The following is a 26,470-nucleotide window of genomic DNA, read 5'->3' as shown; positions in this document are numbered from 1 at the left end:
GCCAAGTGTCAACCTTCCTTCAAGGGAGGCTGGGAGAATAAGACCTCACTTTTTTCAGTCTCTCAAATGGAAAGTGGGTATGAGCTAAGGAAGTTGAGAACTGTGTCTGCCACGGGGGTTATAATAAATATTTATTAAGCACTGTGTGGTTCATCTTCTCCAAGCACACTGCAGCTATTACCTAACCTGATCTTCTCAGTAACCTTATTTGGTAAGAACAATTATGTCCACTTCTCAAACTCAGGAACTGAGGCCCAGATAGGCTGTTACTTGCCCATGATCACACAGCCAAAATAAGGGGACAGAGGCCCACTCAAGAGCCCAAGCCCTTAATAGCTACCCTACACTGCCTGTCTCGGTGATGGGGACAGCCATGTCAACGGACATTTGCAGATTCCTGATGTGCACACTTATCTTGGGCGGAGGAAGGAAAAGCACCCGGAGGGCAGCTCCAACAGAGCAAGAGACAGCCCAAGTGCCTGACCTCTGTCCCATTCGCCAGCCTGGGGAGACAGGAGGAGCTTCGTGCCGCACCCAGTTATCCCTGCCAAGAAGTCAGTGCTGCTGGCAAGCCGCCCCTCTGAACCCCCCTCCTTACTCCCCACCTAGAAAAGAGCCACCAAGCCCTTCCGTCACTCATGATCAGGGATCACGGGCTTGATCAGTCACTCACCAGCCTGGGTATGACTGTCCTGCCCTGGCCCAGCCCTGACAGGCAGCTACCAGCAGATTCATGCAGGGCTGCCAGGCCCACCCTGGATGCCTGCCAGTGGGCCTACCAGCCTGGTGCTTTCCACTTCTAGAACCACACACACACACTAGAAGGCAAAACCTCCCCAGCTAGGCCTAACTTTGGGGGAAGAGCTTAGTGTTCGTGTTTCTGTCCTCCTGGGCATTGAATTCTGCTTCTAATACACTGTGTACGCCGGAAGGCTTAATCTGTGGTTAGTGTAAACATAAGGACCACACCATTTTTATTGCCTGGCTTTGGCAGATCTGCATGTTTTGGTTTCCTGAAACCTTCTGCTTTGGGAGTAACCAGGCCTCTCTCCATCTCAAAGGCTCTGCCTAATGTCCACATGGAGGAGTTCAAGTTCTGCACGTCTTCCTCCTCTGGAAGACATCTGGAAGGTGGGGGAGCTAAAGCAGAGTTGCCAATCCTGATGGGGAGCTTTATATTTTTTATGTGAGGATAGAATATATTTTGAAGTATTATACATACATAGAATAAGTATAACTTGTTGCAATTAGGATCCCATTCTTGTGGATGTACACGATGTGGAGTTGCATTGGTCATGTATTCATGAATGAACATAGGAAAGTGATGTCCAATTCATTCCACTGTCCTTCTTGTTCCTATCCTACCTCCTTTCCCTTCAATCCCCTTGGTTTAATACAACGAACTTCTAATCTTCCCCTTCCTTGTTGTGGGTTGGCATCCACATATCAGAGAAAACATTCTACCTTTGGTTTTGGGGGATTGGCTTATTTCACTTAGCATCCTATTCTCCAGTTCCATCCATTTACCAGCAAATGCCATGATTTCATTCTTCATTATGGCTGAGTAATATTCCACTGTGTATATACACATTTTCTTTATCCATCTGTCAGAAGGGCGGTTCCATAGCTTGGCTATTGTGAATTGAGCTGCTATAAACATTGAAGTGGCTGTGTCACTGTAGTATGCTGATTTTAAGTCCTTTGGGTATAAACAGAGATGTGGGATAACTGGGTCAAATGGTGGTTCCCTGCCAAGTTTTCTGAGGAATCTTCATACTGCTTTCCAGAGTGGTTCACCAATTTGCAGTCCCACCAGCAATATATAAATGAACCTCAGCTCCCACATCCTCGCCAACATTTGCTGTTACTTGTATTTTTGATAATTGCCATTCTGACTGGGGTGAGATGGAATCTCGGTGTAATTTTGATTTACATTTCTCTAATTGCTAGAGATGTTGACCATTTTTTCATGTGTCTGATGTGCAGGGAGCTAAGCTCCATAGCTGAGTGATTCTGAAGGTGTGTACCTTGGGATCCCCTGGAAGAGTTACTACAACAGACCGGTGGGCCCCACGCAGTCTCTGGTCCAGTGAATCTGGGGTCTGGGAATGTGTATCTCTAATAAGCTCCGGGGATGCACCTGCCACTGATCCCACTGATCCAGGTCCTTGCAATTCAAAGGGTGTCTGTCCCCTGGGGCAGCATCAGCATCACCAGGGTGCTCATTAGAAATGCAGAACCTCATGCCCACCCAGGCTGAGTCAGAACCTGTGTTTTGTTTTATTTTGGTTTTTGGTACTAGACATGGAACCCAGGGTCATTTAACCACTGAGCCACATCCCCAGCCCTTTTTCGTATTTTATTTAGAGACAGGGTCTCACTGAGTTGCTTAGGGTCTCATGAAGTTGTCGAGGCTGGCTTTGAACTCCTGCCTCAGCCTCCAGAGCCGCTGGGATTACAGGCGTGCGCCGCAGCACCCAGCAGAACGTGTGTTTTAACCAGACCCCAGTTTCTGGTTAACGCAGGAGTCTGAGAGGCACCGCGTAGAAGGAACGTGCGGGGAGAAGGGATGAGGATGTGCGGGGTTGGGAGGCCGAATGTCACCATTTTGCCAGTCTTAGAACCTGTCCTGCCCTCGAGCACACAGAAAAGAGAAAAATGGGAGGAACATCAGAGGCACTCTGCAAGGACGAAGGCAAAGGCAGACCTGGAGAGAACCAGCAGGGGTCCCGGGACGGGGAGGGGCGCGGCTGAGGCACTGTGCCCTGGAGCAGGCCAGGGTCGGGGCACTGACGGGGAAGGGCCATCGCTGCCACAGCCCACGGACGCTGGTCCTCTACCACAGGCCAATCCCACCCTTCCTTCAGGAAAGGAGAGCGAGGCAGGTAGGTTTTGCTTCACAGGAAGAAAGGAGCAGGTGAGAGAGAAGGAAGTAGGGACAGAAAGGGGGAAGGAGGAAGGGCAGGGCCTGCTCAGCAAATAGCCCTTTGCCACACGAGGCTCAGGGCCTGGGGTCTGGGCCCCCGACCGCCCCTGCTGGCCAGGAGCACCCTGGCAGTGCAGTGGCACCATGTCACCAGGTCTTCGAGGCCTCCTGATGAGCACGGGCCCTCCCCCCAGACTCGACAGGCCCCACGCCCCCAGGCCAGGCCTGGGGATCGCCACTCTGGTTTCCTGCACCCTGGCTGTCGGGACGCTCGCTGCCAGTCACCAACGCCCTGCTATGCTTTACCTTCCCGGCCACTCTACCCAGGGGTCACTCTTCTCACGCGTGCCCTGCCGAGGGTCATTCCAAGCCTCCCCACGGTCACGCTCCCCAGGATTTGCTCGCGTGCCTCTTGGAGATACTTTTGTTTTCTGAGATGCTGCTAGACACATTTTCAGAGCTCGCTAGCGGTGGCAGAAGGGCCCAGACAGCCTGCAATGCAGAAACAGGCCACCTCTGATCCTGGGAGTGGACTAGACACGCTGCAGAAATGAACCTGGCAATCAAGGCAGCGCCTCGTGCAGGATGCGGACATGCGTGGCTTTTCAAATGCTCGGATTTCAACACCCCTGAAAATAACAGACTGTGCTGAGACTCTCGGTGTCTGCATGCTCATTGTGCACCTGTTGTAAGCCAGGATATCTATGTGCTAGGCACAGATCGGGAAGGCACAACTCACACCCCCAGGACAGCTCAAGGAGCAAGGTTAAGCCTTATCTACAGCACTGTGGAATTGGACAGAGAAGCTGTGTGGCCACAGGCAAATTATTCAACCTCTCTGAGCCTCAGCTCCCACCACTGGAGGGTCATGACCCCTCCCTCTGAGAGCTGATGGGACAATTCAATGATGTATCTTCAGAGCCTATTATGGCCTTTGCACGTGGAGAGCACTCAACGGTCTACTGCCCTACCATTTTCAAGCTGTCCTATACCTCCAACTCTCCTGGCCTCTGCTCTTCCCGGAGATCTGTTTGGGGTGCTGGGCCCACTGGCAACATGCTGATGTTCTAGGTCCCAGCGCAGGAAGCCAGCCATTAAAGCAAAAGTGAAAAGCAAATACCTATTACCCTGAATAGAAAGGACATTTATATTTACTTCAGCAGCTATAAATGACACTGTAAAACAGAATATGCAGCATGCATCCTCATGATTAATAACAGATCTTGCAAATTATTCTCACAGGTTCCTGGGTCCCTCCAACTGGTCACTAAGAACAATCAATTCTTTCAGGAAATAAAAGGATTGCAACCATCTCTGATCACTGGAAAATCTGCTTGTTGTTTTATAAATAAAGAGAAGAGAAAATGAGACTCGGGCTCAGGGGGCTTTGCCCCTGTGATTGGGGTTGAGTAAGATCAGAGAGACCCGAATACAATCAACAGCTGTGCACATGAGTGCTCAGGAAGCCAGGGCCTGCCAGATCTGAGGTCGCAGAGACCTGGAGACCACGTGGCCACAGGAGTTAGGGCAGAGTTTGGGGGGTGTTAGGGCAGAGTTTGGGGGGGTGTTCCAAAAACAGGAGCAGATGATGGAGTCGGGCGGGACGCAATGCTGGCAGCAGGCAACAGGGTAGACACTGTCCCAACAGGTGCCCCCGGGACTTCAGAGGGGAAGCCCAGCCCGTGGCCCAGGGTTCAGGAACAGGACCAAAGTCTTCAGAAGGGCTGGGAAGACCAGGTGGAAGCACAAACCTGAGGCTGGGGTCATCAAAAGAGCATCAGAGGGTAAGGCAGGGAACCATCAGGAGACCAAGGCAGGTGACCCAGGTCACAGGGAATGAGGTGAGGACCCAAGGAAAACCAAGTCTGAGGCTTCAGCTGAGCTCTGAGCTGCGAACTCCCCCAGTCAAGGCCTCAGAGACTTAGAAGGAAAGAGAAGCCTCCAAGAAGCAGGAAGTGGCCCCGGCTCACACGGGGAAGACCCTCTTGGCACTTGGTACTCAGGCCCATGACTGCTCAGTGTGGATTCTCTCCCAGCTGAGAATAAAAATCCCACCAACCAAGCTCTGAGTTTATTTTCCTAGGTCTTCCAAGAGTTGCTGTAAGTTGCTTGGCAAGGGCCAGGGACACAGTCCCAATGGGCATGTGGCTGGGGCTGGGCAGGGACCAGTGAGTTAGGACAGACGAACCCTGCAACCTGGAGAGGGATTTACTGAAACAATACATAAACCACCATCGGGGTCACCATGACAGCAGTGACCCACTCCAATCTGGCACCTCTGGAGAGCGACATGGCAAGGGGAGAGAACCTGTTCTCTCTCAGGTTCAGGGATCATGCTCGCCACCAACAAAAGCAAACCTCCTACAAGCTGAAGGTGCTCTCAGTGGCCCCTCTGCTCCACGCTGAAATAGAATGGGTGCTCAGAATGTGGGTGGCGTCCAGCCAGTGGCCCCACCAGGAGTGGGGGGCTGCTGCATCTTCTCCCTGGGGAAGGACAGAAACCGAGTCCACAGTGCCTGTTCCAGAGGCCCCGAGACAAGCATGGGGACAGGGATTCCAAAGGTGAAGCATGACAGTGCCAGGGAACATGAGCGACCCTGGGACTGCTGACCACAATGGGGCAGAAAAGGGGCAATTGGGTGGAGCCAGGGAACGCAGGAAAGACTGAGGAGTGGAAATCCACCAGGAAGGGGCAGGAGTTAAGAAGCAACTCAAAGTGAAACAGGGAAGAGCCAGCAAAGCAGGGCCGAGACCCAGCTGGCCAGCCTCAGCCCCTTCACACGCAGCAGGAGTTCATGAAGGCTGATCTGCCATAGGTTAAAGGCCTCGCTGAAAGAGATCTGGATCCTTCTGAAGAATGAACAGGTATTCTTCTTCTTGTGCCTGGAGGAAGGGCAAGAAAGGAGGAAAGGAGAAATAAAGAGGTCAGGAACACTAGCTCAGTACCACCGAGAAAAACAAGATGGCGGCTGTTGGCTGATTCACCAGCCCTCCCCCCCGGGGAATGTTCTTGGTTACTTGATCATGCCACTGTCCAATCAGGGACCAGAGGAACTCAAACACACCAAAGCAGTTTTTCAAATGAGTGGGGTAAGGAAAAGCAGCTGTTCCACAGAGCATCAGAGGTCTGATAGGCGTCTTCACGAGGTGGAACATTCCAACATTTCTTTTCCCAAAAATATAGTAAATATATGCCAGTCCAGAATTCCCCAAACTCAAATATAATAAAAGCCTTTCCAAACTTTCTCAGGATAAGAATCACTTGAAAAATCTGGTCATGTCCAGGGAGGCTGAGGCCATTACACATGAGCCCAGCTCAATCCCTTCTGTACCAACAAAAGGACACAATAAAAATTGGTATCTGCAATGATGACCAAACCCTCAGAGGAAGAAGAATGAATCATGTACAGCTCTTTTAGTGTACAGCATATTTTGCTGTGATCTAATTTGATGTTTGATATTGGGCATGTGATATATATGGTCAAATCTGAGTAGTTTCCCAGAAAGACCCATTTCCTGCCCAGGTGGTCTGGGACTTGACCCCAAGCCAGACCTCCTCTCTGGGGCGAGAACATCTCACCAGGGCATGTTCCTTCCAAAGTATTCCACCAGGCTCCACTGGAGGCCTAGAGTCCTTGCTCCTCTGGAAGGCGCCCCCTTGAGGAAGCAAGTGTACTCCCTCCTCATCTGCCCTCCAAAGGCACTGAGGCACTAAAAGACCTGAAATGCCAACAGAGTCTGCTGGCCCCTCTGCACCAGAAAGAGCAACTGGCCTAGTTGCTGGGTCAATCCCAGAGAGCCACGTCCCAGGACCAGTTAGAGAGGGGGTCGCATCAAAGCTTCCCAACCCCAAGCCCAGGGGACACAAGGAGGGGGCTGAGGCTCCCCAAAATCCTTCACACTTTACTGAGGGCAAGAACCACCTAGGGAGCTGGACTGGGAAGATCAGGTCCTAGAATCCACCCTTTCATAAACACGTCTTCAAAAATACTTCACAAATACAAGTGATTCTCTGGGTCACCCAAAGACACGGCCCCAAGGCATCTGCCAATCCACCAGAGCTGTTTTCTAACCCTTGCTTCCCCTGCAGGGAGATCTGGAGATTGGGAGATGCAGGTGGGGCCCATGGACTGTGGGAGTAGCAGAGGCCAAGCCCTGGGGCAGGCCAGGGAGCTGCCGGGAGCAGAAGCAGGGCCCACACTCACTTGGCTAGCGCCCGGATGCAACACCGTGACATGTTGAGGAAGGAGCTGGCACAGGCGCGGGTGCCCAGGGTGGCCTCGATGCTGCGCAGCAGGTCGTTGGTCTTGAAGATGAGCAGCATCTGGCGAGGCACGTGATTGAGGAGCTGGCTGATCTGGGGGAGGTAGTTGGCTGCGTTGTTGCGGATCTCTAAGTCCTGGGAGAGCAACAGGGAGACAGAAGTAGATGGTTGGCATGGCAAGTGGGGCCCAGCTGGCAAAAGTCTTGGCAGTGTGTGACCAGAGGGGCTTCAAGGAAGCTCCAGGCAGCAGCTTCCAGCACAGTTGTCCCAACACCACTAAAGCACTCCTCAAAGAGAAGCCCCACAGGTCCACAGCCTGACAGCCTAGAGCGGAGCCCCAGCCCAGCTCCCAGGCGAGCACTAAGGCAGCACAGGAGCACTTGGAAGAACCAGGGGACTCTCCAAGGCTCTGCCACCCATTTCAGGGCAGGCATGAAAGTTGAGTCATGTCCCCCAGCAGGCTAGCCCACCTTGATCCAATCTATAGGTCTGAGCTCCTGACTCCAACCCAGCTCCCAAGTTCCGCTCCATAATCTGCACCCCACCAGATTTACCACCTGCCATCTAAGTTCCCCTGTGGATCACTGTGTCCTGTGCTGGGGCCAGTCTCATCCTGCCATTGCCCAGAGTGGGGTCCCCACGGCCCTCACCTCATCTGGTATTTAAGGTGGGGCCTGGTTTCCCTCCCTTACATGTCACTGAGTTCTACACAAGTACAAGCAAATAACTGCACCCAGCCCAAATCCTGGCACGACAGTGTAGCTCTGACTCTTCCGCGGTCTCCAGAAAAATGATGAAGATAATGACTATGGTGGCGACCGCCATGCCTTGGGTATTCATTAAGCAAGCCAGGTACTTTGAAAACGTTTGCTTGCGTTAATTTATTTAACCCTCATAACAAGTCTACCAGGTTGAGTGTATTATCTCCATTTAAGATGAGGGCACGGGGCTGCGGATGTAGCTTGGTGATGGAGCACTTGCCTAGCATATGCACGGCCCTAGGTTCCACCCCAAAATAAATGGAAAGCAGGCAGGAAGGAAGGAAGGAAGAAAAGGAGGCACTGAGAAGTCAAGGAACCTTCCCAGGTGCAGCTGGTAAGTGCTGCAGGATTCAACTCAGCAGCCCAACTCTGGAGACCACGCCTGGCTATGCAGCCTGTCCATCTCGCTACAGGACTACAGGACTTTGAGCAGTCCTGGAATCTCTTTCCACTCAGGGTCCTCACCCCAAAACTGGGTATGCTAATACCCTCTCTGCTGGAGGGAGATGGAGAGGCGTGTAACCCAGTTGCATGGATAGGGTCATCAGAAATAAGGCATAGAGAAGCGCTTGGTGCCACTGAGTCCCAACAAGGGCCCAGCAGCCCTGCCCGAAGCCCTTCCCAGCACTGCTTTCTGCAGCAGAAGCAGAGCTCTTGGTGCCCGAGAACACTGCTGGTAACCAAGCCGCTGAGCCAGCATACTGGAGCATTTCAACACAAGCCAGACACCACACAGCCGCGCACTGTCATAGCTGCAGGTGGCCCTGGCTGAGTGCTAAGGCCAGATCAAGGCCTGGCTCCCCACTGGGACCACAGCCCCACTCACCCCAGGGTGCCTCCCCGGGGTAGCTCTCAGAGCAGCAGAGCCTGCAGGCTTGCACACATCCTGATGTGGGTATCTGGAATAGACCTAGTTGGGTGCCCACCCAGCGGCCATTCCCCCATTCTCCTTTGTTAAAAGAACCCCAACTTTATTCATTTGACTCCTTGGGGTCCTGCTCTTCCACCGCTGAGAGCCCTTTGCTAGCCCTGGGGGTGAGGGGGGCATCTTGACTGCTCCCAGCCAACGCTGGCTCTGAGTACTCCTTCCTCACCAAGTGAATGGTCGAGGCAGGGACATATGACACAATTCTGGCCAAAGAGACCCAAGGACAAGTCAGCTGGGGGGATTTCTGGGAAAGGGTTTCTTGCCCTTCAGAAATGATACACGAGAGGAAATAGCCCCCGATTCCTGCCTCTGGTCACTACTGAATGCAGATGTGAAGCTTGGAACTGCCCCAGTTATCTTGAAATCATGGGAGAAAAGCCCAGAGAATCACAGGAAAACTGGCTCAGTTCGCCCTACATCTGGGTTCCTGTTCGAATGAGCAGTCAGAGTCAGGGTCTCCAGGGTCTCCTGTCTGCAAGATCTAGACTGCAGGGACCTTATAAAAAGATGTGCAAGACATGGACCCTCCCTGTAATTAGAGAGCTAAGATGTGCAGACAGGTAACCGCAAGAGATTGTGAGGTACTTGCTTCACAAGCAAATCAAGTATCGATGGGTGACTTTCTACAAAGAGGGAAAGGAAAGGCTTCCTGGAGGTTCAATTTCTTCAAAGGACTGGCTTTTAAACTGGTCTTTATGGAGGAGTAAGAATGCAAACACAAAATTCCATCTTAAGTTAATGAATATGCGAGTCCTTCACTGAGTACCTATCATGGGCTGCGTGACCTCATTCAGCTAAAGACTCACAAATTTACACCCCAACTCGGACCTCTTCCTTAAGCTCCAGTCTTCGTGTCCCGGGACATCCCTATCTGCTCAAGAGAACCAGTGACTAGCCCTACCCCAAATATGCCCTTCCCAAAGGTTCCCCTCTCCCACCTGAGAACTCATCCCCAAAGCCACGCTGCAACCTGACTCCTCCACTTCCTCTGCTCCGCCTCCAGTCCTAGAGAAAGCCCTCTGGGCTCCACCTTCGTTGCCACAGCGTGATCTAACTCCCATCATGTCCAACTGGAGGCCTGGCCCCGCCTCCCAACCCACGCCCATGGCTCATCTCACCCCATTTCAGACAGACACTTAAATAGTGGGTCTGAGCATCTCCTTCTGCCTAAAGCTCGTCAGAGGCTTTGCTTTACACTGAGAATGAATCTGAACTTCTTTCTGTGGCGTGTGAGGTGCCCTGGGAAGTTCTGCAGCCAGCACTCCAAATTCCTCCCATTCCACCAGCCTCCTCCCCACACTCTGGACCACACCAGACTCAGTCCCCTGGGCCTCAGTGTGCTGCGCATGCCTCCTTCAATCTCTTCCTGGCGCTGGTGCCCTTCTTGTCCTTTGTGCCTTAGCTCAAACGCCAGCTCCTCTTCAAGGTCCTCTCTGGACACCTGCCCACCCCTTAGGCATATGGCCCTCCACAGCGCCTGTGACCTGCAATTATTCCACTTGCTTGTTTGTTCACTTGTTTACTGTCTGTCTCCCTCAACCAAAGTGTAAATTACACAAAAGGCCTGTTTGCCTGCAGGTCACAGGATCCTCGGTGCCAAGCCCAGGATCCAGCGAAAACAAATGCTGGCTGAGTGAATGACCCCAGGAATTGCTGGGAGGCAGTCTGCAGGCACTATCTAAATCAGAATCATCAGCGCCACTGTCCCTGTTCTACAAAAGGAGGAGGCTGTCTCTCTTCTGAGACGAGCTTAGGGCTGTGGAGCCTGGAAAAGCAGGATGTCAACTTTGCCACCAACTTGCTGGAGAATGATGTCAACCTGGAGGAAAGGGGAACTGAGAGGTAGAGCGATGGACCCGTTGAGACGTCATTGAGATGCTGGAGCCAGCCAGTCCTAAAGCTGCCCACCACAAAGCAGCATGCAGGGGAGGACCCTGAGACCCAGAGGGGTGACAAGAACACCCAAGGTCGTGACATCAGGTAAAGGAGGTGACAGAACCTGAGCCCAGGCTTTCCAACGTGGTAAATGGGTCCCTGTCCCCTGCTGAGCAGAGGCCTCAGCTGGAGTCCATATCTGTCCATCACTGAGATACAGACCAGCATGGCTGGGCCTGGGAATGGACAGAATGGACAGACAGAAGTCTCCTGCCCTGTAAGGCTGCCAGGGGGACAGAGGCAGGCAGGAGTGGGGGAAGAAGTGTTCCCAGGATCTGTCTCCCATTCAGACTCATGTGCTCCTGTCCAGGCCACGGAGAAAGGAGCAACAAATAAAGAGCGAAAGAAGCTGTTTCACTAAAGAGTCTGCAGGTCACGGGGTGAGCGGGGCTGCTGGGGGACGCTTCCCCACATGGGGAAGTGAAGTGCTCTCCCGAGCATGAAGCCTAAACGGAAAAGGACAGCAGGAGAGACTTAGGAAGGGGACAGTCCCTGAGGAGGCCAGAGTCCTGGGGAGAAAGCAAAGGAAGCCTAAAATCTCACATGAGCCAGTCCAAGCAAAAGCACAAAAGTCTGGTTATTATGGCCACACGACCCCGTTTCTGCTCCAGGCTGCTAAGGCCTGCGGGGGGCAGGCAGGGGGATATCTTCCCCTTTCCCTCCTCCAAACAGGGACACGGTCTCTTCCCCTCCTGCTTCTCATCCAGTGCCTTCTCCTCCCCACATGCACACGTAGCCCCCCAGTCCATCTCAGACCCTGGCTTGGAAGGGGAGAGGGAGGGCGGGGGGCCACCTACCTCAGAGGCAGTGACTGGAGCTTGGCTGATGCCCCTGTTGACTGAGTCCCAGGACCGGGCTGTCAGCATGCAGGCAAATAAGGGGTAGAGGTCCCCGGCCCCCAGGCGCTGGCTGTACCTCTTCACGCCCTCCATATCCATCCAGATCAGAGACTGCCACAGGTGGCAATAGTCCAGGCGGAACTCTTCCGTGAGCACCTGTGGCCAGGACAGTGGGGGCGGGACCTGAGCGCCTCTCCCCACCGAAGGCCTAACCCGCTGGCCAGTGCTTACCACGGGCTAGGGGATGTGAGGACTCAGGCTCCCCGTGTCTGCTCCACCCCTCAAGTTCAGTCATTCTTGAAAGCCCAAGTTAAAGCTGCTCTAGGTTGAATATCCCTTATCTGAAATGCTTGGGCCCAGAAGTGTTTTGGATTTTGGGGTGCTTCCAGATTTTGGAACATATGCATAGACATAATATCCTGGGGAGGAGACCCAACAGGAAATTCGTTTGTTTCACATGCACTTCAGACACACGGCCTGAAGGTAATTTTATACAATATTTTTAATAATTTTGTACATGAAACAAAGTCTCACGGCATGGAAATTTCCACTCATGGTGTCATGGCACTTGAAAAGCTTTGAGTCTGGAAGCGTTGTGAATTTCAGATTCAGCAGGTTCAACCTGTATTTGGCAAGACCTGGAATCACTCAGAAGAGGCAGAGATTGCTAACCACCCACCAAAACCTATCGTTTCCTCTTCTTCCCCCAACCTCCTTCGAAGTTGGATGTGGCCCTATGCCTGAGCTCTGGCTGGCGGGATGTGGCAGAAGCCCCACGTCCCCAGAGCATTCCCACGCATGCCGCTCTGAGTCCTTTCCCTAGCTGCTGGCTGACAGCTACATCCTCCAGGGAGACCCAGGGAGCAGAGCCCTGCTTCCTCTGCCACACCCAAAACCGCAATTAAACTTCTCTTGTGTCTGGGCCATCGCTCACTCAGAGACTCCTTGTGACCAACGCTAGCCTAACTACACGTGATGTATCCTACTTCGAGAAGCCTTTAGAGGGAACCAAGATTCTGGGACACAGAATCAGGGCCCAGAGGGAAGGAACCGAAGACCGTGGAGAAACTTCCCAGGACCATCCCCATGAAATCAAGCCAGGCCTGGAGGCCCAGATTGGCAGCGAATGTCCCGACTCCAGGTGGAAGCCCATGGTTCACCTAGCTCCATCACCTTCCAGGCTTCCTGTTATGGGAAGAACCAATCCTCACTGTCCAGGTCACATGTGGTTGGGGAAATGTCCTCCCTGATATGCTGGTGGGGGTTGCCTTAATCCTGGACGAGAGCAGGACTCTGCTGATCTTAGAGCCCACTAGTTCCACACCACCTTGTCCACCACGTCTTACATCCTCCAGGGGCTGAGTGTGCAGTTACCCTTCCCCAGAAACCTGTCCGGGCAATTCACCACCCAGGCCTGCATGAGCCTGCAGTTCCCTGGAGACGGAGCCACATACACAAGCACCTTTCTGTCTGCTCATCACGACAGCCTGTATAGGAGGCGTGGCCGACCTCACAGCGCTCTTAGGACAGTGAGGTGCACAAAATGATGGTTCCTGGGGATGGGAGGGCCCGGCTACCTTGACTGCCCACTTCCCAGTGGGGAATATCAGCCAGCTCTGGCCGCAGGCAGCACCAGGCCCTGGGGCTGGGTGGGAAAGGCTTCCCCCACCTGGTAGAGACCGTGGTCCAACAGGATGATCTCTGCCTTGCCAGTGTCCGGATGCTTCCGCACCAGCACGTTGCCCGGGTGGGGATCGCAGTGCACGAAGCCGTTGACAAAGATCATCTCACTGTACATCTTGCCCAGGGAGCAGGAGATCTGAAAGGGAAGGAGGCGGGTGGGAGCCCTGCTCCATTCACACGCGTCTCAGGGACCTCCTCTCTGGTCCCTCAATCTGGTCACTTTCAAGAGAGACCCAAAGGACTGGGCAGGCCTGAGCGGTGGGGCTGGAAGTGTCGATCTGAGATGGCATAGTTCTTGCATTTAGGACAGCAACGAACTCCAATCCAATCCTTCACTCCAGCCAACATGAGCGTCACCAGGAACTCGGAAATGCTGCGGATGGTGCCAGCATGGTACCAGGCACCAGGGTTTTCTTAAGGTCCCCAAGGTGATTTCAAAGCACGGTCCTGGAGGAGAACGGCTGCTCCTACTTGGCCAGGGGCTGTAGCGCTCCACCCCACACCGCCCGCCCCTCTCCCTGCTCTCTGATCAGCCCCTCTTCCTTCCCCACGGCTGGGAGCGGGTGAGAAGCTGGGCAGGAGAGCTGTCCCACCCCCCCGTCCCTTTGCCAGGGAACAGGGTTGGGGCTGAGGATCAGAAACAGATGACCGCTGCGCATACTTTGGGGCCACCCTGCCGGTGCCGGGCTGGTCCCGGCCAGGCCGAGTTCAGGCCTTTCTCCCGCCTCCCGCTCCCCTCCCCGGTGCCCAGTGCTAATCTGATTTATGATGTCTGCACAGAAGAAATGACACTGGAGAGGCCATTTAAATCATCCTGTCACTGCTGCTCTCCCTGCAGAGGCAGCTTCTTATCTCTACTCCCGTTTTTATTAAAGTTAAAAGCCTCTTTGCAGTCAGGGAACAGTTGCTGAATAGAGTCAGACCCAGGCCCAGAGATGTCCTGTCGACAGGTTTCCAGGGGCAAAGACATGCTCAACCGGAGAGTTGGCACCTCAGGACACCAGCTGCCCTGGGCATTTCAATTGGCCTCAGTTGGTCCCCATGGTCGTTAACAAACATATCCCAACCAGAGAAGAGGAGCTAGGGCTCATGAGTAGGGAGCACGGGATTAGGGTCTTTCCTCAACTGCAAAGGCCGGCACCACCAGGCCCTGCCTCCTCCATGGTCTCCTCTTGCACCATGCCAACACCACAGTCACATCCATTCTTTCTCTCCTCCCACTGACCCCTGTGCTTTCCTACCCCAGGGCCTTTGCACATGCTATTCCAGAAGCATTCAAGCTACTGCCCCATCATCAGGTTCAGGCTTTCTCTTCCTTCCCGCCTGGATCAGCATTGCCCCCCTGGGGAAACCTATTTCTGACCTCCCACGCTAGAAGAGATTCTTCACCATACACTCATAGGTTGCTGTGATTTTCTTTCATAGTGCAAGAAATTATTTGTGTGATTATTTGATTAATGACCATATAGCCCACCATCATAAACTCCCCTGAACAGCAGGGACGGGCTCTGTTTTGTTAAACAGCTTTATTATATTAAGGCATCATTTACATACCATAGACCGACTTTATTATGTATGCACTTGCTTATAACAGCACCACACATGCGACTGACTCTTAGGCAAGACCCTCACCTCTTTGTGGCTTTCTGAGATGCTGCGGTTCCTACCTTTCATGCTTATCCTAACCCCATTAATCTCCTCTGAAACCCAATCAACTGCAATGAGCGTTGACTGGTTTCATCACTACATTAAACGATCAAGAAGAACCATGCTTTAGAAACAACAGCCCACGTCCCTCTCAAGAGCCCTACGGGTGGGCAGAATTATAGCGAGACCCGGAGGCTCACTCAGCCACAGCTGGCAAGAGGCAGAGCCAGGACTCAACCCACCACCTTCCAGAAAACCTCCTGTGTGGGCCACACCTCCTTCTGGGCTTTTCAGTGGAGCTCTGAGGCAGAGGAGATCACCGTGCCTGTGACCTAGGGGCCTCTCCCAGGTGCCCCTGTGGGTGTTGCTACTGGTGCCTCAGAACGCCCCTGGGAGGTGGGTGGACTCGGTTTCATCACACCTTTGAAGAGAGGAAGAGGTTTAAGACCCCTGCCCTGAAGCCACACCAGCTCTCCTGCTGACATTTTCCTTGGAAGCCACGGACACCCCAGTGCCCAGTGTCTATTCACATGAGCAGAGCTTCGCCCCGGCTCGAGGTCCCAGACAAGCCCAGGTGCAGGTGTCCCAGGGCCACCATTTGCTGTCTCCCAGTTAGTCTCCATCTCTGTGCCACCAAGAACCCCTCCTGCTGGGCTCTTTGAAGCTTCTGCAGCCACGCTTCCAGAAGCTGTATCTGCCAAGCCAATTGCATTTATTAAGTAATCATTCATTTTTATTTGTCAAGGACGCACATAAGGTCCAATCAGGGCTCCTGATCAGTCCAAGATAAGCAGCGCCGCCAGACTGAGCTGACGGAATTTCAGCCAAAAAAGCAGAGAAATGACATTTCATTTAGTCTGGGCAGACCTGTCACCAGGAGATGTATGATATCCCTTAAGCTTTCTAAAATATTGCTAATCGCTCTGGGCCCCTTATTACTACATTGAAAGATGGCCCCTAGGGAGAGACCGGGTTGGGGAGCTGTCTATGAGCAGGGGGCCACTGCTGCTGTGGGGTAAGGGAGTGCTGCCCTTGCCGCCCACAGACGACAGCAGGGCCCCCAGAGCGACCCTCCCCATTTCAACACACCGTCCAGCTGCCTCCCCCTGGGTGCCTTCCCATTTGAGGGTCTGCTGTTTTAACCAGAGGTCACCAGGACTGACAGATGCGAAAGGCAGAGAAAGGGGAGGGGACTAGCCTATGCCAACAGCTGGACACTGGCGCCATCTTGGTTCTGCCACTTTGGGCATGGGTCGCCTGGGGCGTGAGTCACTCCTTCCTCAGTCTGAGTCTAAGTTCTTTTAGCTGTTCAGTGGGACTTAGACCATCTGCTCCACTTCCTTAAAATCTTGAGAGTCAAGGTCAAATTCGATTGCCTACAAGGAAACCCTCTGCCTACTACAGGACACACAAATGTTGCTGGGCAGAGGGGTGTTTTTAGTGCTGTAGTTTATTATTTTAAACTTGGAAAAAATACTGATCATCATTGTCAAGGTGTAATTGTCAAGTTAAAAACACGGCTCATACAAATAGACAACATGCATGAAAGATTTGAAAAGTCATTAATAAGGGAGCATAGGAGATGGTACAGCCAGTTCAAAAAGAATTTTGAGGAAGCAGGTAACTAAGGGGATTAAACAGGAACAAGAGATTAAGATTCCTGAATGAAATACAAACTGGTTATTGTCCTGTGGGGCATTAAAAAACCAACCTTTGGGGTTATCTTTTCTACTGGACAGAAATTATTTGCATGTCTACTGGATAAGGTCTATACATTGATGTATGACTTCAGTCTGAGCCCTTAATTAATTGTCAATAACAAAGTCAAACAAAAGTACATGTCCCTGGATATTAAAAAATCCTCAGAGGGCTGGCTGAACAAGGCCCAAGAATGACTTTGAAAAGGCTACACCACACTCGGGGCCTTAGTTCTCAGTTTGGGGTGACTTCTCTAAACATCCTTCAGAGTTGTGCTCAACAGTCTTTCTGGGAATCACTTTGTCCAGAGACGGGCGGCCAGCCCCGTCCGACTCTCAGAGGCACTGAGAGCCCCAGGAGAAACCTAAGGCCCTTCCTGGCAGCCACCCTCTCTCCCGCCCCTCCCATATACTTCAGCTGTGTCTCCTGCTTAAGAACAGACGATTGTGTCCCTAACGAGGCCCTGGTCCCACTGACGGCAGCAGCATCCACATACAGACAGAGAGCAATACCCTTCCAGAGCGACGGCAGTTCTCAGGCTGCGCCAGGAACCGTTGTGGGCACTTAATGTGGACCAGGCCAGCACTCCGGTCGTGGTCCCCAGGAAACAGTGAAGTGAGACAAAAAAGAGGAAGGGGCGAGGTCACTTATGCTGCACGCAAGTATCAATACGCCACAATGATCTCACAGGTACGATCACGAAAAAATGAAACACGTAAATAAACAGAAGTAGGGGGGTGGGGGAGGGGAGGCCTTATGGAATGAATTGGAGCAAATAAGGTTACGAGCAATGTGAGTAGGTCACGTGGGCCCACTGTTATGTATGATTATGATGCATTAATGAAAACATTGAAAACTCAAAAAATAAGAAGCTTGGTCACTTTCTCAACAGTTGGTGATGCAGGGATCCAGACCCAGGGGACTGGACCCCATGGAACAGGTGCTCAGGGGTCAGGCTACCTTGCCTCTCCACTCGGTCCCAAAGACTGCTGAAGATCCCCCCAGCACCCAGTAAGGTGTCCCTTAGAGAAAAGAATCTTCCTGGGCAATCCTGGACGGGTGGCAACTGAAACCACACCGCCAACTAAAGCCATGGTACAGTGCCATTTAGGAAAAAAGTCGCTGAGAAGTCTCTTAAATGTTCCATGTAAAAAGAATGTGCCACTCACAAGTGATTTCAGTAATTATGCAGCGCCTTTATTCTCTAACAGTAGGGAAGGAGGGGAAACTAGGACTCTATAAAAAGGCTGAGTAAAGAATTAATTTAGTAAATAATATTTAAATCAAGGAGTTATTTTTGGATTTTCCTCAAAACTTGAATTGGCTGAAAGTACTTTAATTATTTTATAATTGCATGAATTAATTTATTCCCACCCCCAAGGGAAAGTCTATTTATGTTCCTGGGGGGCGTCTCAGAAGCAAGGCCAAGATCTCAAAGACACGGGAGGTTGCTGCTGCAGGAGGCTAGTAACCACACAGGCAGCCAACGTCAAGGGTAACGAGGTTGATCACTCAGACCTCCTCTGCCCTTCCCCCAGCTCTGCCCAGGCCTCTGGCCACAGACCAGATCACCGCAAAAGCCCCAAAAATGAGGCTGCTAGAAGCCACCCGGCCACACGTGGTATTGCAAGAGGTCGTGAGGAAGAGAGCAGAGGTGCCGGGCTAGTCACAGCAACAGAGGAGGTGGCTTGGACCGTGGCCTTCTATGCACCTTGGCAAAAGCTCCTCTGGGCCAGGCCTGAATGTGGTCATCACCTGAGGCCAAGGCATGGGGCAGCCACAAGGCCGAGAAGCCTGCTTGGGTCTCCAGCCAGACACTCAAGTCACCCAGCCGGAAGTGGGTCCCAGGAGCCATGGCTATTGGACGACAGAGAAAGGGAGGAAAAGCTGCTCACGCCTGGCCTCCTCCGCCCTGGGCAAGGCCTCACTCCAAAGAAAGATTTGCATATGGTTCCACCTGACCAGGGTCAATATGAAAAATGGGGAAGGGGCTTCTTCCCTCCCTGTTTCCCCGGCTTTTCAGTAAACGCTGCGCTAGCAGCACCACGGAGCAGGCTGAGGGTTGAGATGCCAGTCTGTTCCTCGGGCTCGGCAGCGCGCCACGTGCCCGAGGCTTCCGTCATCAGAGGATGCTCTGGGTCACTCTCTATAGCCCACCTGCAAGAGGAAACTGGGGCTTCAGAGGGTGAGTAGCCTCCCCAAGGTGACATGGCTAGCAAGCGGCAGAGTCAGAGCCAGAATCCAGGAAGGTCGACTCCAAGGGACACTGGCCTCTCCCGACACCTCTGCTGTGGAGACATAAAACTCCAGGAGCCCATCCTGAGCACCTGGGCCCCCCTAAGACCCATAAGCTTCCCAGAAGGGATGGACAGAAGCTGGGGGAAGGGGTCCCCTTTCTAGTGATGTCAGCACCCGGGGTCTTCGTGCATCTGCAGGTACCAGAGAGCCAGGAAGGCCCAGCAGGTGGGACTGTGCTGACCAACATGTCCCCTTCAGTCTGGGGTGGCAGTGGCAGAAACACAGGGAATCAGGGGAAAGGCAGGAACCCTGGCGTGGCTTTGGAGGGGGCGCCACAGGCCTACTGCTCCACCTCTAGCAGACACCAGAGGCTGGCGAACCGGGAAGGAGCCAGGAAGATTCTCAAAGCGTCTGTGGAGGAGGACATGCCTCCGTGAACAAGACCCTCGTGAATTATGAATTATAAATAACTTTCTACATAGAGCCTCACAGCTTGCAAAGTTCACACCACAGGCTTGAGAAATGTTGTTATCCTTTCAGCTGCAAAGACGAGCAGGCTCAGACTACAAGTGAGTTACCCTGGGGCACCTGGCCAATGAACGCCAGAGCCAGACGCAACCCCGGTGTCCTGACTCTGAAACCCTCTCCCCTTCCTGCCCAGCCCCAGCCTCCGTGAAGCTCCCATGCTCTGCCACACTCGGTCCACCCCTCTATCATAGCAGCGATGTGCAGCTGCACATAGTAGGTGCTCAACAAAACATGGGCTGAAACCTTCACTGCTCCCAGACGGACGTAGCATGGACTTTAAATGGAGGGGAGAGAAGAAAACGCAGGGCTTCTAGCTAAACATGGCAGAGTGGACCCAGGCCACTGACACCAAGCCCTCTAACATGACTAAGGGAAATCCCACCCCAACGAAAAAGAGGAAGGGCCATGAACAACCAGAGAGGGAGATTAGCAAAACTGCCTTTACCTCGGAGTAGTCGGCTAGAGAGAGAACTCAGCAAGCTAGAAGGCACGGAACCCCATGCTGGCAATGGGGGACTCCTGTTCATCAACCCTGAGCCCCAGGGAGGCTCGGGTGACCTCGACAATCCTGAAAATGGGACTCTGGGGTTCTGAAGGATCATTTGAAAGACTACACGTCTCAGCTAAGTCCCCAGGTCCCCTCCCATCCCTGACAGAAGAGGACAGACAGGCTCCGAGGGGCACCCTACACACAGGAGCGCCATCCCGAGAACAGGGGACGAAACCAAAGCGCGTGATGACAGCCAGATCCCCGACGGCAGGGCCGGCCCCCTCCCTGGATCTACCTCCAGCCTTCACAGACAGACAGCGTCTGCCCACCAGTCCCCAGTCATCTGTCCCTGCCGCCCCTACGTCCCGACTCTGTCACCTTTCTCTTGGCTAATTCCATGCCAATTAAATTGAGCCTCGGCCCAGGCAGGGTCTTAAACACACATTCACTGAAATCCAATTAACCTTCGATAAAGGTTCCGCAATCAATAGTCCTTCTGTGGCTTGAGGAGGCTCCATCCAGCAGACTCCCGCACGACCTTTACTTTTAATGAGATCAATGACAGTCGCTGTCGCCAGCTCTTAAAGTGACTGGCAAATATGATCAGCGGGTCGGGCCCTCGCTAATATCTGCTTCTGGGTAAGACACAAACAAGAGGGCCCTCACAGGCTGCTGGCTCCCAGGGCCCCTGCCCCCGGCAGGTGAGTACCTGCGCAGGGCTGCCGTGTGTCTGGGGGTATCCAAGAGGGGGCACAGCTCGGGTGGCTCGCCTGGGGTGCCGGAGCCCCTGGCTTCATGTCGGGGTGGGGGTCCTGGCTGCAGGGAGTCTGAGCCACGCAGAGGGTCTGTTAAAAACGCATTTCCTGCCACCTTTTGCAACCTGGCCAACAGATTCTGATTTGTAAGGCTGGGGTGGTCCCAGGAACCGGCAGGGCCAAGTAAGTTCTCCCAGGGATTCTGAAACAGATGGGCCTGAACCCGTGTTAGCCCCACAGAGCTGAAGAATTCCTGTTGTGTAAAAGTTCAAGTAGAAAGGACCCTCAGGTAGAGTCAGCTAGGCCAACACCCTCAACAAGAATGACCACTATCATCCCAGCCACTCAGGAAGCAGGAGGAGCATGAGTTCAAGAGCAGCCTGGGCAACACGGAGACACCCCATATAAAAAAAAGAAAGAAAGAAAGGAAAGGAAAAAAAATCCCTGAGGATCAGAGAGGGCATGTGATTTACCTACATTCACACAGCAAGCCCCTGGCAGGACTGGAGCTTGAACCTATGTCTTTTGCCTCCTGACCCGGTGCTTCCCCGAGTCCATCAGGACTGGCCACTCAGAACAGTCTTCAGATCCCTACAAGTGGGGTGCTGAAGGGTGGGCCAGCCTCTGCCGACGAGCGATGCTGACTCAGCAAGTGGGGTGCAGGGCCCTGGCGCCATTGGGAAGCATCCCTTCCAGAGCCACCTTCCAGCAGAGGCAGCAGCTGACGCAGCCAAGACGCCACCGCCCCAGGTCCTGAAGTACGATCTGGGTGCCCTGCCCCTCCTGCCTGTCCCCTGCCCTTCCTTCCCCAGGGGACACAGCCAGGCTGCCCTCAGGAGGGCGGTCACCCCAGGACTGCTTGCTGACACCTGCAGGTCTGGAGCCCCTTTGAAACTTTAAGGCACCGGGAACTTTTCATCCTGCGAGGCCCGTGGCTTTCCTACTGGCTGGTGAGACACACAACAGATCTATTTTTGCTGAGAGAAGCCTGTCCCCTGGCTGCTTCCGCTGCCCTGGTGGTCAGGGGCAGCACTGCGGAGCGCCTGGCCAGAGACTTCCGTCGGGGGAAGTTTCACGACATACCAAAGAGCCTCCCAGGCACACGAACCCCAGAGGCCCCGGACCAGGGGCTTAAGAAACTAAGATAGGGCCGTGTGCAAAGACGGAGCCAGAGGTCGGTGGAGCAGATGGAGAATCCAGAGGGGGCCACGCCTGGTTGGTGACAGAGGCCAGACCCCAAAGCCGCACAACTCCATTTACGTGCAGTTCAGTAATGGGCCAAAGACGTCACAGCGACGGACGTCAGAGCAGCGGTAGCTCTGGGCACAGGAGGGTGCCGACTGGGACGGAATGTGGGGGCCTTGCCAGGGAGCTAGAAATGACGGTGGCTTCGTCTCCACAGTGAGGAGGCGAGCCGCTCGTGTGAAAGCTCACTGGCTGTGCAGCCGAGATCTGTGACCTCGCTGAGTCGCCTCCCCTCTCGGAGTCTCTGATCCTTCACCTGCACAAGGGGAGCCATGGTCCACCCGGCCCCAGGCCCCACCCCAGGCCCTGCTTGCGTCTTAGCTGACGGCCTCGCAGACCCTCTTGGAAAACTCTGTAGGAAACGGAGCTGTGAGCCAGAGGCGCAGGGGCTGTGTTCGCACCCAGCTCTGGGCCACGGCAAAGCTTGACCAGTTCTCCAGATCCCCGGTGTAGTCACCGACGTAGCCATCGGCCAGGGGACTGACTGCAGGCGCCACTGCAGCCCAACAGAGATCTCTGGGAGGGAGATGGAAAGGGAGGGGATCCAGGCCTTTGGCAGTCTGTTCCAATCCTGCTTCTGCCCCTGCAAGCTGTGTGATATTGGGCAAGTGGTTCAACCTCTCTGAATGTCAGATTTCTCACTTTTAAATGAGGTTCATATCACATACCTTACAACACCTCTGTAAGGAGAAGAGATCGGGTGCCACATACCTGGCACCTATTGGCCATTTATGATCATTGTTACAGTTTTTCCCAAGTAACTCTGAAACCAGCAAGCCCCGTCCTGCATGTCTACAGAGAGCAAACCAACCTTGTGCCCTACGCCCGCCTCACAGAGACCTACCAAGCAGGGCAGGCAGCTTATTTACCCCTCTGCTAATTCAAGGATCTCGATCCGCCCAGATGCTGGCTTTACCTGCAAGGTGATAAGCAAAGGGATCGGCTGGGAGCAGAGGAGCCCAGCCTCCAGGGAGCCCAGCCTCGGGGCTGCCTCCCCGTGTCCGCTCCCCCCACGGCCCCTCCCTGGGCAGCAGCAAGCCCCGACGTCACATGGCCGTGCATCGTCCCAGGTCTGCCTTGTCTCCAAAGGCAAAGCTGCCCCGGATTGAACGCCATTATGGCCTTGGCTTGCTGGACCCCAGAGGTGGGTCCGGGGTGCTGCTGGGATGCAAGTCCCACCACAGCTAGTGACCGGCAGGGGTGGCACCCCTGGGAGCGTTCCAGAGACCCCTCCAAAGGGCAGGAAAGGGAGTCAGAGGGGACCTCCCAGCCTGTCCCCTTCCCTTCCCCAGCTGCCCAGAAGCCAGCAGGGAGGGAGCAGCTTTGGAAGCCCAGGCTGTGCACCTGCAGCGCCCTCAGGAAAGACGAGCCGTCTGTCTGTCTGTCTGTCTCCCCCTCCCTCCCTGCCCCCGTCTGCTCTGCTGTAAGGTGGAGGGTTGCCTTTCCCTCCTCCAGGAGAGCCCCTGGCATCTCAGGGGAGGGTGGGCCCCGAGGCCACCCACACACCTCAGTCCCCACATGGGTTCTCTGTCCCCAGCTCCGGGGACACCAGCTTTCCCAGACACCTGAGGCAGCCACAGCAGGCCCTTCCAGGCAGGGTCCCAGCAGCTGCTCGGGACCCTGCTGCGGCCCCGCCCTGCCTGGCCTAAGGGGAGGAGTGGAACTGGGAGCCTGCGCCCCAGCTCTGCCAGCTGAGTGACCTCAGGTAGGCTGCCTTACCTCTCTGAGCCTGATTCTTCATCTGCAAAATGGAGGTAAGACCCCCTCCTATGTCATCATGGACGAAAGGGCCTCGCCTGGGTGTCAGGCATTCCAGGCACTGGTGGTGGAAGGAGCTGAAGCAGGGCAAGGAGAGTGCCCAGCCTCCCCAAGACAATGTGGCTCCCTTCTGGGGTGCTAACGACCCCTGTGCTAAGGGGTCTGTGGGGAACTCGCACTCCCCACGGCACTCCCCACGGCACTCCTCACGGCCTACCCTGAGGCGGGTACCATTCTGATCCCCACTTCCAGAGGCCACACAGCCACCAGGAGGCCTGGGCAACCCCACGCTCCCTGCCATTTCCCTGGTTCATCTGCTGCCAAGTGTGGCTTTCTCCCTGGCCCATCTTACCACTGGGACCACATGCTCTTCTTCACGTGTTGCCTGGTGGGGAGGGAACGGGGAAGTATTTACTTGCGTTGGGTCTGCCCTTCCTTTTCTTCCCTTCCACCCAGCGATGTGGTAGACTGTGTCGCTGCACTTGGGTCTTCATGCCAAAACCCTTCAGTGGCTCCCCAGTACCTCCACACCCAAGCCCCCCACCCTCTGCTCTCTGCCCAGCTCTATCTCCCTACCTCCCTCAGGTGAGGGTGTCCTGCTCACAGCCCTCCTCTGCCTGAGGGTTTGGTTGGCCTCTGGCTCCCACGCTAGGCTCTGGGGACTGCGTCTGGATCCCCTGCGAACCCTCACCCCCGGCACGTGCAGGAACTGGAGAAGCTATGACTGCTGTGGAGAGACATAGCTCCCTTCCTTACTGGGGACCCCTGGGGACCAGGAAGCTGAAAATGGGGTGCCAGTCCCGCCCACTAGCCGGCAATCCCTGAGATCAAGGCACAGAGTGGAGACTCGGGGCCACCACCTCCCCCTGCTCTGGACAGCAGAGGCAGGCAGCGGGCGCTGACCCTCTTTCACCCAATACCTGGAGTCCTGGGCAGGGGGAGGGGGTAGGGAGGCAGAACCGGGGGAGACTGTCACCAAGCCCCACAGAGGCAGAAGGACGTCCCATCGAATTTACTCTGTTATTCTCTGCAGTGCTCAAACCGTGGGGCTCGGATGGTAAGAAAGACACACAATGGCTGCAGGGCGGGCTCCCCGGGTCCCCCTGTGCTCCGAGGGGTGGACATGGCCGGGGAAGACCTCCCGTTCCGTTTCTACAGACCACAGGCAGCCCGGACGAGCCCACGTCCCTGACGCGGCAGCCGCGCCCCGGGCCCCACCTCGTTGACGTCGATCCTGTTCCTCTCCATGTAGTCCCGATCGTTGACCTGCCCGCCCTCCACGAACTCCATCAGGAGGACCCGCTTGGTGGACAGCTCCCAGTAGATCCGAGGGACCTGGACAGGAAAGGGAAGGTCAGGACGTCAGGGGAGGCTGGAAGTTGGGCTGAGGACACAGACAGAGGGAGATGCTTCTTTCTAGGCAGAAGAGCAGAGTCTGCACCAGGGGGCAGAGACCCCTCCTGTTTGGGGGCCACAGAACAGCTGGCCTTCCGCAGTGTCCTCCAGTTTTAACTAAAACTAGCCAAAACTTAAATTGTGACTTGGGAGAGAAACACAGGAAACGCTCACACCTGCGTGCTGATGTTAAAGGCTCAGGAGGCTGAGACGGGAGGATGGAAAGTTCAAAGCCAGCCTCCGCAAAAGCGAGGTGCTAAGCAACTCAGTGAGACCCCGTCTCACAATAAAATACAAAACAGGGCTGGGGATGTGGCTCAGTGGTCGAGTGCCCCTGAGTTCAATCCCTGGTACCAAAACAAACAAACAAAAAGCTATTTCCCTCTCCCCGGCGCCCCGCCAGGCCCAGCTCAGGTCCAGCTCAGGTCCCCTCAGTATCCCAGTATCTCAGTATCCAGCCCAGCTCAGCTTCCTCACCGGGTAACAGATGTGTCGGACACACTGAAAGAATGAAGGAACTTCGACCAGCTGATGTGTTCTGTTTCGTGTGCCCGTTTCCTGCGAGACCCCTGTGGGCCCAATGCTGGATCTGGACCCGACACCTATTGCCAGGCTTTTCCTTCCCAGGGGTGAACACACTTTCCCTGCCAGCCTCACAATAAGCCTGCTCACGTGACACAGTTCTGGCATCTCAAACCAAGTAGAAGTTGGCGAGGGGATTTGGGGAAGGTTTTTATTTCATTTTGTATCTTTAATATTTTTTAGTTGTCAAGGGATTTTTGTTTTATTTATTTATTTATATGTGGTGCTGAGACTCGAACCCAGTTCCTCATACATGCCAGGCCAGTGCTCTACCACTGAACCACAACCCCAGCCCTTATTTTCTTAATATTTTTGGAATGAGAATGGAGGGAAACAGACGTTATTACCTCAGGTACATATTCCCCGATTACAATCCAGAGTTTGATTTATGGAAGATTTGACCGTAATTCCTTTCTGAGATCGAAGGTAGCTACTTTAGTCATCAAATATTTTCAAGGAATAGGTCAATATGTATGACGGCCTGACCCATGTGATCCTGCAATATGTATACTCAGAGAAAGGGGAGAGCATCCTCGATTTATGTATGGCCTATCAAAACGTATAAATGCATTCTACTTTCACGTACAACTTATTAGAACAAATAAAATTTTAAATTGTTTTAAATAAATAAATGAGGGACATTGGTGTGACATTACTCGTCCCCTTCCTTTCCTGCCTTGAAAGTGACTGTGATTCCTGCAGCTGCGGCAGCCACCTTGCAACCATGAGAGGAGGAAAAAAAAAAACCCAGGACAAGCTGGGACGCACGCCCTGACACCGTCAAGATGCTAACACGGT

General features: G+C 54.0%; 1 protein-coding gene across 2 annotated transcripts in view; it reads right to left on the bottom strand.

Moving 5' to 3' along the window:
- Positions 1-4,244: 4,244 nt before the first annotated feature.
- Adck1 (aarF domain containing kinase 1) overlaps positions 4,245-26,470 on the bottom strand; it is a 140,083-nt gene continuing 117,857 nt past the window's right edge. Inside the window, exons 7-11 of one of the 2 annotated variants that reach the window (XM_047541723.1) lie at positions 24,914-25,030; positions 13,323-13,472; positions 11,612-11,809; positions 7,132-7,325; positions 4,245-5,809 (exon numbers count right to left, since the gene is read on the bottom strand). In XM_047541723.1, coding sequence (XP_047397679.1) covers positions 5,638-5,809; positions 7,132-7,325; positions 11,612-11,809; positions 13,323-13,472; positions 24,914-25,030 — 831 coding nt within the window. In that variant the 3' untranslated portion in view covers positions 4,245-5,637. The remainder of the gene's footprint in view (positions 5,810-7,131; positions 7,326-11,611; positions 11,810-13,322; positions 13,473-24,913; positions 25,031-26,470) is intronic. The other variant, XM_047541724.1, reaches the window with a different exon arrangement.

This window comes from Sciurus carolinensis, chromosome 2 (genome assembly GCF_902686445.1).
Source record: "Sciurus carolinensis chromosome 2, mSciCar1.2, whole genome shotgun sequence".
NCBI classification, from domain to species: Eukaryota; Metazoa; Chordata; class Mammalia; order Rodentia; family Sciuridae; genus Sciurus; species Sciurus carolinensis.
The sequence above is the reverse complement of the archived record's forward strand: the minus strand, read 5'-3'. Positions and strand labels throughout refer to the sequence as shown.